This window comes from Vitis vinifera, chromosome 18, assembly GCF_030704535.1.
Source record: "Vitis vinifera cultivar Pinot Noir 40024 chromosome 18, ASM3070453v1".
Lineage (NCBI taxonomy): Eukaryota > Viridiplantae > Streptophyta > Magnoliopsida > Vitales > Vitaceae > Vitis > Vitis vinifera.
The window spans coordinates 24,928,974-24,945,022 of NC_081822.1; the positions used below are offsets into that span (position 1 = coordinate 24,928,974).

General features: G+C 34.8%; 1 protein-coding gene across 1 annotated transcript; it reads right to left on the reverse strand.

Moving 5' to 3' along the window:
* Positions 1 to 12,121: 12,121 nt before the first annotated feature.
* LOC100265732 (NAC domain-containing protein 30) lies at positions 12,122 to 15,450 on the reverse strand. Its single transcript, XM_002267742.4, has 4 exons — positions 15,219 to 15,450; positions 13,910 to 14,082; positions 13,533 to 13,804; positions 12,122 to 12,780 (listed from the first exon to the last, which is right to left on the reverse strand). The coding sequence occupies exons 1-4, from the start codon at positions 15,338 to 15,340 to the stop codon at positions 12,271 to 12,273; spliced, it is 1,077 nt and encodes a 358-aa protein (XP_002267778.2). The 5' UTR covers positions 15,341 to 15,450; the 3' UTR covers positions 12,122 to 12,270.
* Positions 15,451 to 16,049: the final 599 nt, after the last annotated feature.

A 16,049-nucleotide genomic window follows, 5' to 3' on the forward strand; every position in this document is an offset into this window, starting at 1 on the left:
GTATAATTACTAAAATGTCCTTATGCATAAAAGTGAACTAAGAGTCAATCCAACTCTCATTGGTCATGTTAACAAGGTATATGAGCTCAAACAGGGACCACTAAAACCCATAGGATAGTATTGGCTCCCTTAGAACCCAATTTTGAAGTTGATTTAACATTCCACTACAAAGATCAACTACATTTTAGTACCTTATATAAATAACAATGAGATACTAAGTGCTCAAGTTCGTGACTTGCTATCCATTGCATTTAGTTTCTCCATGAATTGGTATCTGTAGTCTAACAAGGTGAAAGCTATCAGCCTTTTAAAACTACCTTTACTATCTTTGAGTTGCAGATCCTTCTATTGTGTGGTCAACTAACATATCTTGGTTCTCCAAGAGCTTATGTCAAGTTCCACTTAAGGAACTACTATGACCATAGTTTATATGAACACACACCTCCTTAGGATCACCCAAGAGGACACTTAATCTCAATCTCATGAGATATCATGATACTTCTATTCAGAATATTGACTGCTATCATTTTCCATCAATAATGACTTGATCCATAAGGAATAATATATGATCAACTTATGATATCACCTATGGTTAATACCACTAGTAACTTTAGCACAAGTTTAGTATTTTTTTAAGGTTGAAAGACAACATAATGAAGTAGCTTGGTAAAGTCATGACAACTTAATAACTTTATGTCATGACTCATTGTAGGTCTTGTCTAATGTGTAACCATACATACTAATGTACTCAACACATGAAACTCATTTTGATGGCCAATTCCAGTCATCCCTCCAATTAAGGGATAATGCATTATAACCTCTAATAGATTGCCTAGACCCATGAACTGGTTATGAACAAGTCATATATTTTCAATGAACTCATGACTTAGATCTTCCATGCAACTCCTAATGCACCTAAGTTATGTACAATGCAAAAGGTCTAGGCTAGAATGCTTACACGATATAATGCATAAAATCAGAATAAATAAAAGTGAATTGGAAATTTATCAATAAATAATAAAATTCAAAAGTTTATTACATTATGTCACGCTTTCAAGGGCTTTATCTTAATAATCTCCTACTAGCCCTCAAAGTATTATGCTGTTAAAGCATACTAACTACAAATCTAACACCTATGTTATCCTTATGACAAAAAAAAACTCTATCAATCAATGTCTTGATGAAGGGATTCACCAAGTTATCCATAAAAGGTATCTTTTTAGCCATTGTATCACCCTTTTGAACTATCTTATGAATTAAGTGGTACTTTCTCTCAATGTGTTTACCTTAAAATGGTTTCTTAGTTCTTTAGATTATACTACAATCCCATTGTTATCACAAAATAGTATCATGGATTGCACAACCAAAGGCATAATCCTAAGTCCCATGAGGAACTTCTTAAGCCAAATGACTTTCTTTGTTGCTTGAAGCTACAACGTACTTGGCTTTCATAGTGGAGTCAACTATGTAAGATTGCATCACACTTCTCCAACTAATAGCTACATAACAAAAATTAAAAACAAAACCAGAGGTAGATCAAAGAAAATCCTTATTAGATTGCAAGTCTGAACTTGTGTACCTTTTAAGTACTAACTTGTCACTCTAGGACACAAACATATAATCCTTCATTCTCCTAAGATACTTGAGTATATGCTTGACATTTGTCTAATGTTTTAAGCTTGGATTTGACTGATATCTACTCACCTTACCTACTACAAAGCAAATATCTGACTTAATACATAACATTGCATACATAAGACTTCCCACTACAAAGGCATATGGTATTACCAATTGCATGTGCTCTTTCTCCTCATGCGTCTTAGGACACTAATCCTTGAAAAAAGGAATTCCATGCATGAAGGGTAACAAACACTTCTTAGAATCTTGCATCACATACTTGACCAAGAGTCTATCAATGTAGGTGGCTTTAGACAACACTATTTTCCTATTGTTATGGTCTCTAAGGACTTTAATTCCAAGAATATATTGTGCTTCTCCCAAACCCTTCATGTGGAATTGGGTAGATAACCAAATCTTGAATGATGACAATAATCCTACATCATTACTAATGAGTAGAATGCCATCAACATATAAGATCAAAAAGATCACCATGCTTCCCTGCACCTTCTTGTACACACAAAGTCCATCTTCATTTTAATCAAAGTTAAAGACTTGATTGTTTAATCGAAACATTTGTTCCATAAGCAAGATGTTTGTTTTACTCCATAAATGGATTTATGCAACCATATGCTCTTGGCTCTTCGCTATGAAACTATTTGGTTGCAACATATAGATGTTCTCGCAAGATTGTCATTTAAGAATGTAGTCTTGACATCCATATCTCATTGTTGAGATGAGGTACAATGGATAAGAGTATCATGATGGATTTGAGCATGGCTATCGGCAAAAAGGTTTTCTCATAATCAAAACTAGGTTTTTAACTACAATCCTTCGCTATAAGCCTAACCTTAAAAGTCTCAACCTTTCCATCTACTCCTCTCTTCTTCCTGTAGACCCACTTGCACCCTATGGGTTTTATCCCTTGATTTACTTCTACAAGCTCCTAGACTTAGTTAGAATACATGGATTCTAACTTTGTCTCCATAGCCTTTTGCCAAAGATTTGCATCTAAATTGCTTATTATTTCATCTATCCAAAACCAAGTGGATGGTCTAAAAAGGAATATCAATATGGCTTTTAACAACTAGTTTTGGAAAAATAATAATGAAAAAACTTCTCATGAAAATTATTTTTCTTAAGAAAAATCCAAAATTACCTTTTAAAAAAATTATTTAAACAAATATCTTGGAAAGTTTTCTTAATCATGAATTATTTATCATAGATTTTGGCAAAAATAACTTATTTCGATAAATTATAATCTTGTGCAACATAGAAAAAAACTTATTTTACAAAGACTTAGAAAAATAAAAAACTTATTCATTAAAAAAAAATTATTAGGGATCTCAAATCTAAAAAACTTATTTCAAGAATAAAATCTCTAAGAATTGGTTTTTCAAAAGGAAGAAAGTTCTATATTTCTTTCCAACTTGTCTTTTTCCTAAAATAAAAGATTTCCTAATAGCTAGCACGTTCTAATTTAATAAGTTATTTGAATTAGGAAAAATCACATGAAAATCCACTTTATGTAAGAATAAAAAAATATTCACATGACATAAACCATAGATAGCATAAAATGTTGGGATTGAGCCTCACAAAGTAAGACATGATGTAACAAAGTTAGACTTAATTGTTCCCTTGCTATCCCTTTAGTGTATTGACATTGATTTGAGTATTCAACTTATGTCTCTTACATTGTATATGACTTTTACATTGTAAATGACTTAGGTGCATTAGAAGTTGCATAGAAGATTCAAGTCATGGGTTCTTTGTAAGTGGATAAGCTGTCCACAATTAGTTTATAGATTTGTGTAATCTAGTAGATATTATAGTAGTGCACCACTTCCTAATTGGAAGAATTACTTATCTTGGTTGTTGGAATGGGTTTTCCATGGTGAGTGCACTAGTGTATGTGATGCACATTCAATATGAACTACAGTGAATCATAATGTAATGTTATTAAATGTTATGATTTACCAAACTACTATATTGCATGAACTCTCAACCTTGTGAGGATATTGAGCTTGTACTGAAATCAATAGGAGACTTTGATTTATGGGTGAGATCCTAAAGTGGTTATATATCTCTATGGATTGGGTCACTATTGATGAAGACTGATGACAATAGGTATTGTCGATAGAAGCACTATGATATTTCATGGGATTGAGACAGTGTGTCCCCATATATCCTTATGGATTGTGTCACTATTGATGGAGGTTGGTAACAATAGGTATTCTTAATAGAGGTACCATGATATTTCATGGGATTGAGATGATGTGTCCTCTTGGGTGATCCAAAGGACATGTGATCATGAAATCTATGGTCATAGTAATTCCTTTAGTGGAATTTGATATATGCTCCTAGGAGTTAGAGTGTATTAGTTGATCACATAATCAGTGAGATATGTAACTCAAAAATTTGAGAAGTGATCTTGATAGGTGATAACATTGCCTTATTAGATTATGAACACCAATTCATGGAGAATTTACATGCAGTGAATAGTAGTTCACGGACTCAAACTTTATCTCATTGTTATTAATATAGTTATTAGAGTGTAATTGATTTTTTTTTAGTGGAATGTTGAATAAACTTCAGAATTAGATTTTGAGGAAACTAGTACTCCTACGGGTCCTAGTGGTTCTCACTCTAACCTCATATATCGTGATGACACAGTTAATGAGGGTTGGATTGACTATAGGTTCATTCTTATGCATAAGAGCATTTTGGTAATTACATAAAGTTGCACAAGGGATAGTGAACAAGGTCTCTGGTTTGGGCTGGTTGATTAATTAGATGCTATGTGATTAATTAAACAATTAAGAACCATTTTGGGTTAGATTAAGTGGCTAAAGCCTTGATGAGTTGAAGTCACTTAAGCTTAATTGACAACCCTATAAACACTTCTTTATAGGTTAGAGTTTCTTAATAACCTTTTGGTGAGAGTTATCTTCAACGTCCAGAGAGAAAGAGAGCCAAAGCTTCTTCCCTTTCATTGCCTACCCTTTGGAGAGCTAAGATCGTGGTTCAAGTCATCGGGTGAAAGATCTTGGTTGTACAAGACCTTTATACTCTTCAGACTTCTTCTTTATTGGATAGATTTTGATATGGGAACATCTAGATCACAGGTATGAACACTTTTTCTTTAGATCTATATTCAAAAATGGTTTTGAAGCTATTATTTTTCATTGTGTTAGATCTAAATATCCCTAGGGATAAATGCATGCACTCTATGAGATTTAGGGCATGAGAATTGAGTAATACAAGGTTCCTAACATAAAAAACATAAAAAAATTAAATAAATAATTTTCATGGCCTTAGGGATCTTGTTGCATATTTGGTAACTAAATTTGGATAAAAATCCAAATTACCAAAATAACCATACAACTAAAAATAGAGTTAGTTAACCAAAATCCCAAATTTATTACAAAATCTGAAAATTGCCATTTTTATGCTGCTACCCCTTTCTTACTGTCGTCTCTAGCCTTGCCAAAACCACTTGAGTGCTAATTTGAGTGCTCAAGTGCTGCATTTTCTTCACATGCACTCGAGGCTAAATCTTCTATAGATTCCAGTCATATTCTCCACCAAAAACTCACATTGGTCGGAGTGGGAGTCATGATGGCTATGAATGATGTTCTGGAATACTTTCTTGCCTTGCATAGATCACGAGATTGATAAAAATTGCATATTTGACAATAAAAGTTCCCATTGAAGGAGTTTGCAACCAATCTAATGAATAAAAACATGATTTTTACAATACATAAAAAATCTTATGCTCCTAAACACAAAGCTTACAACCCAATCTAAAAAACAAACAATCCAACAACAACAACACTCACAATTAAAGCCATCATATTAAAATAAAAACGCACAAGTATTCATCCTTGGAGTTATGGGATGAAACAAAATACTTTGCAAAACAGAGATAACACACCTTAGAGTAGATCTAACAAACAGAAACCTCTTTTAAGGCTTCAATACTAGTTGATGGGAACTTTGAATTTCCCCGTTTCCTTACCCTAGATCAAATAGGAAACATGTAATCTAACCTAGGCTTCTCTAGAAACTATTCTAATGGAAAAAATGGCAATACAAAACCATATAGAATAATTATATGGATTTTGATAGTAATCATACATGGATTTGGATGTTACCAGATCAATTCCAAGTTGTAGAACTTGCTGTAGATGACTCTGAAACCACAAAAGTCTTTATGTATCTCATTTAACCGCTAGTTTTCCACCTGATCTAGACAAGGCGCTAAGCATAAGAAAAGAGTGAACTTTTTTCTCTTAGAGAAAAACCAGGGTTCACTCTCTATAGGCTCTTTGGAGGAAGACAGTGAAAAAAGTGTTGGAAACTCTAACCTTAAGGGGTATATATAAGGCTCATAGTGGTCTTAAGTGATTTGAGCCCAATTGGCCTTAGGTTAATTAATTTAGCCCACTTGAGCCTTAATTAATTCATTAACCCTATTGGGCTTTAATTAATTAATTAACTCATACTAGAAAACCAATTCATAAGATCTAGTGCAACCTTACGCTTTTACCAAAACACCCATATTCACACTTACGAGTCTGAAACCTAATATCCTTAAAACAAATGTATCTTTTTTTATTTAGAAGCTTAACTAGGGACCATTGGGACCTATAGGAAAATACTGACTCCCTTATAATCCAATTTTAAAGTTGATTTAATATTCCACTAAAGATAATCAACTACACTCTAGTACTTTATGTTATTACAACGAAGTGAATGTTTGGGTCCATGTCTTACTATTTATTGCACGTAGGATCCTCATGAACTGGTGTTCATAATCTAACAAGGTAGTGCTATCACTTATCAAGATTACCTTTCCAATCCTTGAGTTACATACGTCACTTATTATGTGATCAATTGACATACTCTAACCCTAAGCATATGTCAAATTTCCATCAAATGAAATGTTATGACCATAGTCTTCTTGATCACATGTCCTTTGGAACACTTAAGGGGATACACTATCTCAATCCCATGAGATATCTTGGTGCCTCTATTGAGAACTCCTGTTGCCATCAACCTCCATCAAAAGTGACTCATTCCTTAGGAATGTGACCACTTTAGGATCTCACACATAGGTTTAAGCCTCGTATTGACTTTGGCACAAGCTCAATACCCTCTCAAGGTTAAAAGTTCATGCAATAAAGTAGATTGGTAAATCATGATAGTTGATAGCCTTGCGTTATGATTCACTGAAGGTCCTGTCCAATGTGAATCACATGCATACACTAGTACATTCACCATGGGAAAATGATCCTGATGGTCAAGATAAGTCATCCCTCCAATTAGGAGGTACTGCATTATAGCTTCTACTAGATTGCCCAAATCCATGAACTAATTGTAGAAAACTTATCCAATTACAAGGAATCTATGACTTATATCCTATGTGTAACTCTTAATGCATCCAAATCATGTACAATGCAAGAGTTATGAGTGTGTATACTTAGATAACTAATTAACCATATATGATATGAAAATGGAAACTAAGAAATATGAATAAATAAATTTATAAATGAATCTCAATTTATTATATCATGTCATGTTTTCTAAGACCTAATCCCAAGAACACCAACATTGTCACAATAAATGGTAGATGACATAAACATGGGAAAAGAGAGCTCATAGAGTAAATTATTGACCCAAGTAACCTCAGTAGCTATGGCTGCCACAACCCTATGTTCTACCTCCATGGAGGACCAGGCTATTATTCGTTGTTTCTTAAAGAACTAACTAATTGGTTTGGCACCAAGAAACATGACATATGTTGAAGTGAAAGATCTATCATCAACATTCTCGGCTTAGTCAGAATTAGAGAAGGCATGAAGAGAAAGATGTGGTGAGCGATGAACATGAAGACCATGATAAAGAGTGTCTTTAAGATATCATAACACTTGTTTCATGGTAGACTAATGCATACTAGATAGTTAATGTATGAACTGTGACAATTTATTCACCGTATAAGAAATATCAAGACATGTAAGGGTAAAATATTGAAGTGCTCCAATTACTTTGTGATATTGTGTAACATTAGTTAGGATACTCACATCATGGAGGTGAAGTGGTGTTGAAGTAGATAAGGGACTGTGAACCTCTTTTGCTCCTGTCATGTTCGTTTTCATAAGGATGTTAGTAATATATTTGTGTTGATAGAAAAATAACCTACGATTGGTGCAAAGGACTTCTACCCTAAGAAAATAGCTTAAGGACCCAAGATCCTTAAGAGAAAAATGATGGGAGAGGGTATCGATAACCTATTGTATGACTATGCTTTTGTTACCTGTGATTATGATATCATCAACATAAATAAGCAAAAGAATAGTGAGCTGCCTTTGGTAAAAAATAAATAATGATGTATCAGATTGAGAGTTTTTGAACCCATAGGATAAAAGAAAATTCCTAAATTTAGTGTATCATGCCCTTAATGCCTAATGAAGGCAACAAATGACTTTACAAAGCTTGCACACATGATTAGGAAGTTGCTTATCAAAAAATCCAAGTGGTTGTTGCATGTAGATATTTTTTTTAAAAAAGTCTTAAAGAAAGACATCGTTGGCATCAAGATGGAGAATAAACCATTTAAACTGCACAATAAGAGAGAGAATAAGGTGAATGGTTGTTGGCTTTACTACAGGGCTGAACATGGAATGAAAGTCAATGCCAGGACATTGGTGAAATCCTTTTGCCACTAGTCAAGCATTGTAGCACTCAACTGATCCATCCGGTTTGGGCTTAATCCTCAAAATCCATTTACACCCAACTATATTTTTTGTGTTAGAATGTGAAACTAAATCCTAACTGTAATTCCAAACAAGAGCATCAAATTCAATACTTATGGAAAATCTACAATGAGTGTGTTTTTTAGCTTGAGTGAAAGAGGTAGGTTCAAGTGCATCAAGTTGAGCTTGAGCATGGCATGGTAGTTAAAAAAAATTTAGGGCTTAAGAATGTGATTATTGGATCGAGTAATGATTTGGTGGTCATGTTGTGAGGGAGAGAGGGAGTGAGCAGAAGCAATAGAAAGAAAGTAAAGAGAACTTACCTATGTTGATGAGGAGGCCGATGAGTCACTTTCTAAAGACAGTGCAACAGAGTTTGGCCGAAGAACAGGTGATTATGAGTTCAACTTAGATGGAGTAGAGGCACATAAAGTGGGTGAAGAAGACGGATATGGGATTGTTTATTGAGGTGGATGGATCATAACATTGGTAGGAATTATGGGAGAGAGAATAACTAAGGAAAACACAAGGGCAGTGCTTAAGATCCAATTTGTGATGTGTTTAGGGTTTGAGCCAAGGGTAACAAAGGCGAGCAAAGATGTTAAGTTTATGGTAATTAAGTGAAGTATGAGAGAGGGCCTCAAGTGGAGATTTGTTACCTAAAAGTGGTGTTGGCGTCTAGTTGATTAGGTAAATTGTCATTTGATATACAATAAACCAAAATTGAAAGGGAATGGAGGCTTGATGAAGAAGAGTCAGTTCAGTCTCAAGTATGTGTTTGTGGCGTCTTTTAGCAGTACCCACAATTTGTGAAGTACGTGGGAGGAGAATAAAGGTGTTGAATTTCATGTTTGGAGAGAGTAGGATGAAGACCTTCATATTCCTCACCATTATCGGAATAAATTAGGGATTGGGGTTTGAAAATAAAAAATGAAAGTGGTATCTGATTTTTTTTTTAAAAGAGGACAAAGCCATGTATATTTGGTGAAATGGTCAACAAAAATCACATAATATTGAAAATTTTCAAAGAATGTGATGGGGCAAGTCCCTAAATATGAATGTAAGTTCAAGGGGTTTAAAACTCATAAGAGAGAAGACACCAAAGGGAAGTTGATGGCTTTTGTTGCATAAGCATGAATTACATGATTCTAAAGATAACTTGGACACTAGAAGTGATTGACTCAAGATAACATATCTGAGAGTACACTGACTAGGGTGACCGAGACAACGATGCCAATTATTGAAGGATGCTTGACTGGTGGTGGTGTTATAGGCTTGAGGTGGTGACCTTGAGGTGGAAGAAGATGTAATCATCGACCACTCATACAAATTTCCCTTACTCCAGCCTTGAACAAGTGTTACTCCTGTGCTCAAATCCTTCACCACAAAGTAAGTAAGAAAAAATTCAATTGATGTACTGATGTACTGTTATGTTTGCAAAACTGAGAAACAAAACAAAAATTAAGTTTTTATGAATAGAGGGAGCACACAAAACATTGTTAAGCATAAAATTTGAATTTTCGATAATTGAGTTAGTGAAGTCAGTATGAGTGATAGGAATACCATTACCATCACCAATGATTACGGCTTCTGTGTGTCACCATATTCAGAACAGATGGTTAGATTTTGGAGGTCGGAAGTAATGTGGTGTGAAGCTCTCGAGTCTATTACCCAATTGGCATTGTGAGTTGGCAGTCCTTGAGCAATGAAATTTGCTTGTGGTGTGAGATAGGAAAGTGGGAGTGACATATAAACCCTAGTAGTATGTCCAACCTTGTCACACAGTTGACAAACAAGATGGTTTTGAGTAGGATTGAATGGATAATGCCCTTATGGTGATTAGGAAATAAATTTCCTTGTTGATTCTTGTTTCCGTGATAATTGTTGCCTTGGTAATCATTTCCAAAGTTAAGAGTTTTGGCCTTTCTTGGTGTTTGAGTTGTTTCCCTTCTTGCCAAAGTTGCTTAGACATTTCTGATTAAGTTGAGCTGTAATAGAGACACTTTCCTTCTTGAATTCTTCACGCTTTAGGAACATCTCATGATCTGCTAATTTACCATGCAGTTCTTCAAAGAGTATAGAGGAATCTCGAGCTCTTATTGTTTCACTCAACTACCTAAACTCAAATCCTAAACCTTTAAGAATATTGATCACCATTTCTTCTTCACTAAGAGGGGGTCCAACAATGGCAAGTTCATCAACAATAGTTTTGATCACTGTCATATATTCAACAACAAATTTGTTTTATTTGGTGATTTGGCTTAGCGTCTCTCAGAGTCCTAAGATCCTGGTCTTGGATTTGTTGGCATACGTGGCGTGTAGACGAGGCCAAGTCTCTTGAGCAAATGTAGTAGATGCAACAAGAGGAGCAATGGTGGAATCAACTCATGCCATGATAGCTAGCATGCAGAAGCAAACTATCTTGGCGTTTCTAAAATTTGTGCTCAATCTGGATTGGGTGAGAAATTATCAGATTTTTTTTTAATCATTTTTAGTGGAGATAGATGTGATCCATGAATGTACCCCATCAAAGCATAACCATAAAGCAGTGTGTAGAGAACATTGTTCTCCATGAGAGATACTGCTACTAGTGAGTTTCAGGTGAAGTTGTGTTGTTGCATTAATCAACACCAATGTGCTTGAGGGAGTGCTTCCATACGACATGATAATAACAATGGAATATGAAAGTGACTCAGAGGAGTGAGAGTCTTTAGCCATTAAAATAGAAGTGAAGGCTAGTGTTGGTGGAGAGGTTGAAAGATTTGACCGACAGCAAGACTGGTAGCTTGGTGGAGCTATACAACTCTGATACCATAAAATTGTAAAAACTTGAACATAAAAGCTCTGTTTTTCATTCATGATTCACATGTAATGGCTTGATACATGGAGCAATTACAATTGTTATTGTGGATGTGATATTTAAATAGAGTAGGTACAAATATGTTGATGGCATGACTGCAACAATTACTAGAATGACTAAGAATATAAGCTAGTCACATAAGTTGTCATCAATATCTACCTGAAGCACAACATCAACCTATAGCATAGCCCATTGAGTTGGATTGGGACTTTGCACCAACAAGAGGTGGAGGAAAATCCTAGGTAAAATGGGAAGTAGATTCCTAGGGTACATCACGGGTTTAAAAGATGTTAGGAACTGTTTTCCTTATCCTACACAACATCCTTGTTGTGTCTCACAAGATAGTGAGCCAAATAATAAAAGATGTTAGGAACTATTTCCCTTATCCTACACAACATCCTTGTTGTGTCTCACAAGATAGTGAGCCAAATAAATGGATACCGTTTATAGGGTTAAACAAACTCCTACATCGAGATCAGAGATTGACTCTATACTCCACTAGTGTAAATATTGTCATCTTTGAGTCCAAAGGGTCATCACAACTTTAAAATATGTCCACAAAGTTAAAAGGAACTCATTCATATAAAACATCAAAAACTTTTTCCCCAATCCAATGTAGGATATTACTGTCCCACCATGAAAAATAAAACTATGGCAAAAAGCTAAACAGGGTTGTTGCCTCCCCTTAATATGGCCAATAAATACATGCATTGTCTTCCAAGAACTACAAATAATTATTAAAGAGAAAAAACTCAATATGGTGGCAAAACAAAGCCATTAAGCGTGCAAAATGCAATTTACAATTACTAGTATTACATATGAAAGGGATGGATTAATACTTCCAGCCATGGAATAGAACCTATGGGGACTTGTTTTGCAAGAAGTCTCCTTTTATGACACCAATTCATTCTTTAATTTCTATTGCATGTCTAGAATGGAAACTCTCATCTTTAACTTCTGAACAGGACTTAAAACCCTGATTCTAGTACACAATGACTCTACGTTATGATGATGAATTTTTAATCTTACAGGACGTGGTTACAAATCAGGAAAGCATCCAAGAAGATGGCTCACAGGATTTTGAGCACCTAGCTCAGAATTGTAGGGGACTAATGGGGCTGATGATGTTGTGTCAGCCAGTTGTGATGCGAGCAAATCATCCAAATTTTTCCAGTCGATATACTGCTTAGCATGATCGCTGTTTTCGTCCTCAAAGTATTCGCTATTGTTCATGCCATTGTGCTCGAAAACTTCTTTTGTTGCCAAACTTGGGGAAAGGGCACTGGGGCTATCGAGCTGTGGAATTTCAAAGGCTTGATTGTTCATAATCCCATGGTTGTACATGAGCTCTTGCTCTGAACCAAAGTATCGTTGGTAAAAACCTTGATTTGGGTGGACCATATGCATTGGGCTTAGAGTAGCTGGGAGTGATGGAGGTTCAACATGGCTGCTATCCCTCACATAGTAAGCATGACTCCAAGCTTCATAACTTTGCTTGTGACTACTAGTTGGCTTCTTGAATGCCCGACACACCACCCATCCTTCTTCCTGCACCACGATTGCCCTTTTCAGCAATTTTTACCAATAATTGCATGCATGCAGAGGATATATATATATATATATATGCTATAGAGGGATATTGGTGGTCTATTGAATTTAGTTAACAAGCAATTGATTCATGTTAAGGGCCCTGATCTGTTGTCCTTTTATAAAGAAAAAGTAAAGGGCCTTCCATATTGGCAGGCAACACTTTCAACCTAGCTCCCAATATATATATATATATATATATATACTTCTTTAAGAGGCAACAACTACTTCTAGTGAACCATTTGAAGAAAATTGTCTTGAACTATTATACTAGAAAATGAAGGGTCTGATATGTTTTCCAAAAATAAAAAGCACACATTTAATAATAAAAAAATATTTTCTATTTTTAAGAACAAAAAATAGAACATTTTCAACCAACATCTTTTAATTGTTTTATATTATTTTCACTTTATTCTTTAGGGTTATTTTAAAAAATAATTATACAAGCATACAAAATGATTAAAAATAAAGTATTAAACATAAAAGTTATTTTTAAAATATGTTTAAAAATATTAAAAATAAATAAAAACCTTTTCAAGTTCCGAAACAAATTTTTGTTTTACAAAACATTAGACAATAATTTTTAAAAACTGTTTTAAAACCAGTTACTGATCAGGGCTTAAATTATCCCTATTTTGTTAAAAATTCAACTTCCTTGCACACTGGAAACAAAAAATGGCATGCAGTTGTAATTAGATGAATAAATTACTTGCCTGAGGCGGTCCATGTTCAGATGTTTGGAGTCGATACTCATGCATAATCCAATCAGTTTTCCTTCCGTTGGGGGCGCGGCCTTTGTAGAACACCAGGGTCTTCCTCATCCCTATGATTCTGTTCCTTAAAATCACAGCCTTGTCTCTACCTGTGGCCTTCCAGAATCCAGCAGCAGTAGCTCTATTTGTCCGGGTTCCCGTCGGATACTTCTTGTCTTTGTGACTGAAAAAGTACCACTCATTCTGCTCATCATAGCCCAGCTTGCATCTATCTGTTACAAATGAACCAAAACCACATCTATGTTAACAAAAGCTCTATTAATTCTTCTTAAATCTACGATGTTTCTTTTCCATTTGTATATTGAACTAATTAGTACCTTGGATGTCCCATGGCTCCATCCTGTAGAGATCGATTTCGATAATAACATCTAGATCAATTTTAAGAGAGTTGATCTTCCTCTTGAGGTAATAATCCACAAGTTCTTGCTCGGTGGGGTGAAACCTGAAGCCAGGAGGGACGCATGATTCCATCTCCATTGCAAAACTTCTCCTGAACAAAACAATCCAAGTTCCCTTGCCATTTTAATACCTTAATTATCCTTATTAGTTGATGTATGAAGCATGATGTAAATAAATAAACACAGAGAGCATGAAGGTTTCTTTTAGGGTACTTGCAGATCTGAAGCAACTTCGAAAGACAATGATTCAATGGAATCCTACACATGGTTTTCCTTGTATGTTAATAATCATCAAGACCCAATCGTGCTCCAATGCGATGATATATGATCATGATAATTAGGTTTACATATATCTATGTGTGCCTTTAACAATGCTTCTAGACGAAATTTGAATGAGAATTAATAATGGCAGACCAAGCGTGGAACCCACCAAGAAACTTAGGTTGATGGTCCTAACTAAATATAGGAATGTTAGTTGCATGAACATAGCCAAAAGTTTTGATCATAAAAGTAATATCAAGTAGCCGAAAAGATTGACTTTACTGCCACAAGCATGGTTTGTTTCTTTGAGTGCAGTCCACTCTCTGCTAGCAAATGCTCATGCCCTCAATAATATTCTCATGCTGATATTGCTGGTGGAAAACCCTTTTCACACCCACTAACCTTCTGCATTCATCCAACTACACTTCATTTCTTCTCCCTCAATACTCATTCTGCATTTTTTTTTATATTAAATCCTAGCTTAATTTTCCAATAGAATAATAGGGAAGAAATAAATGGGGAAACAAATATGCAAATTATGAAGAGATGATTCAAATATACTTATCGAACCCATGATCTTCTGTCAAACCAAACTCTAATACCATACTGAGCTACCGACTTTTTAAAAAATTCACATTTACATATTTAGGTTCAATATGTATGTCATGCTCCTTAACAAGTTCAACATAGAAATTAAATGAACTAGTATAGAAATCAAAGGTTTGATAGTAATATTATTGATAAACATGCATGGAAATGTGAAATCTCGTTCATACATGAGTAAATGAATCACTATATTCAGAGTGAGTAATTAATAATACTAAGATATAAAGGGAACAAACTTTAACTTCTCTACAAACATCAAATGTGAAGACATGAGAGCTTTCTAAAATCTCTCTCCCGCTCTCGAATTCGCTGGCATAATTGTTGGGTATGCCGAAAAAATAAGAAAAAAGTGTGTACTAACCTGATAAAAAAATGGAGGAGAATTTGTTTTGGTGATGGTTGAATGTTGTTGGTATGAAGGGAGATGGAGATGAGAGTTGCTGTGAAGGAGAGAGAGAGAGGCAAAGAGGTATATATATACATAGATGTAAATGTAAAAGAAGCTAGCAAGAAGGCAAAGAAGATGGAAGGAAGAAAATGAAAGAATTGAAAGAAGGAAGGGGAATTGATTGCGCGTGGTGATGGGGGTGGCAGATAGATGAAAGGTATGTTGGTTTTGGACGGCGTGATTCCATGTTTTCACGCCACCCCCTCCACCGCAAATTTGTGTTTCAAGACTTTCCACATTTATTTTACATTTATTACACTAAAAATGTCTCTTTCAGTATGTATATATCCCAGCAATCCAGGTGGCTACCGTTTGTGTTAAGTGTTTGGTGCGCCGCCCTTTGCCATGTTGGATATCCATATGCCCTCCCTAATCATTTGTGTCTTCCTACTCCCATTCCTTCGATATTTTGATGAGTCCCCCCCAAGTCATCCAACTTTTCCCCTCCTTTTGTCTCTACCACTTTCATTTTCTCTTGCATGAGTTAGGGAAGAAAAGTTTTGGTGGGGTTTTTGGAAAATATTTTTAAAAATAGTTTTGAAAAAGAGTTTGTAAAAACAATTTTTTTTTTTTTTAAATCTTGCTATGATATTTTGTAAAATAAAAATTTATTTAAAAATTTGAAATATTTTTAAACAACTATAAAAAGTATAATGAATATTTCATATATTTTTTATCAAATGTATTATTTTTTATCATTCAAGTATTATCTTTTAGTGATATATGTAGTATCTTTGATCATCT

Coding starts and splice junctions, on each gene's coding strand:
- LOC100265732 (XM_002267742.4), bottom strand. CDS start 15,340: ATGTATATATATACCTCTTTGCCTCTCTCTCTCTCCTTCACAGCAACT. Junction 14,083..15,218: donor CTCCTCCATTTTTTTATCAG/GTTAGTACACAC, acceptor TGTTTTGTTCAG/GAGAAGTTTTGCAATGGAGA. Junction 13,805..13,909: donor GGAGCCATGGGACATCCAAG/GTACTAATTAGT, acceptor CATTTGTAACAG/ATAGATGCAAGCTGGGCTAT.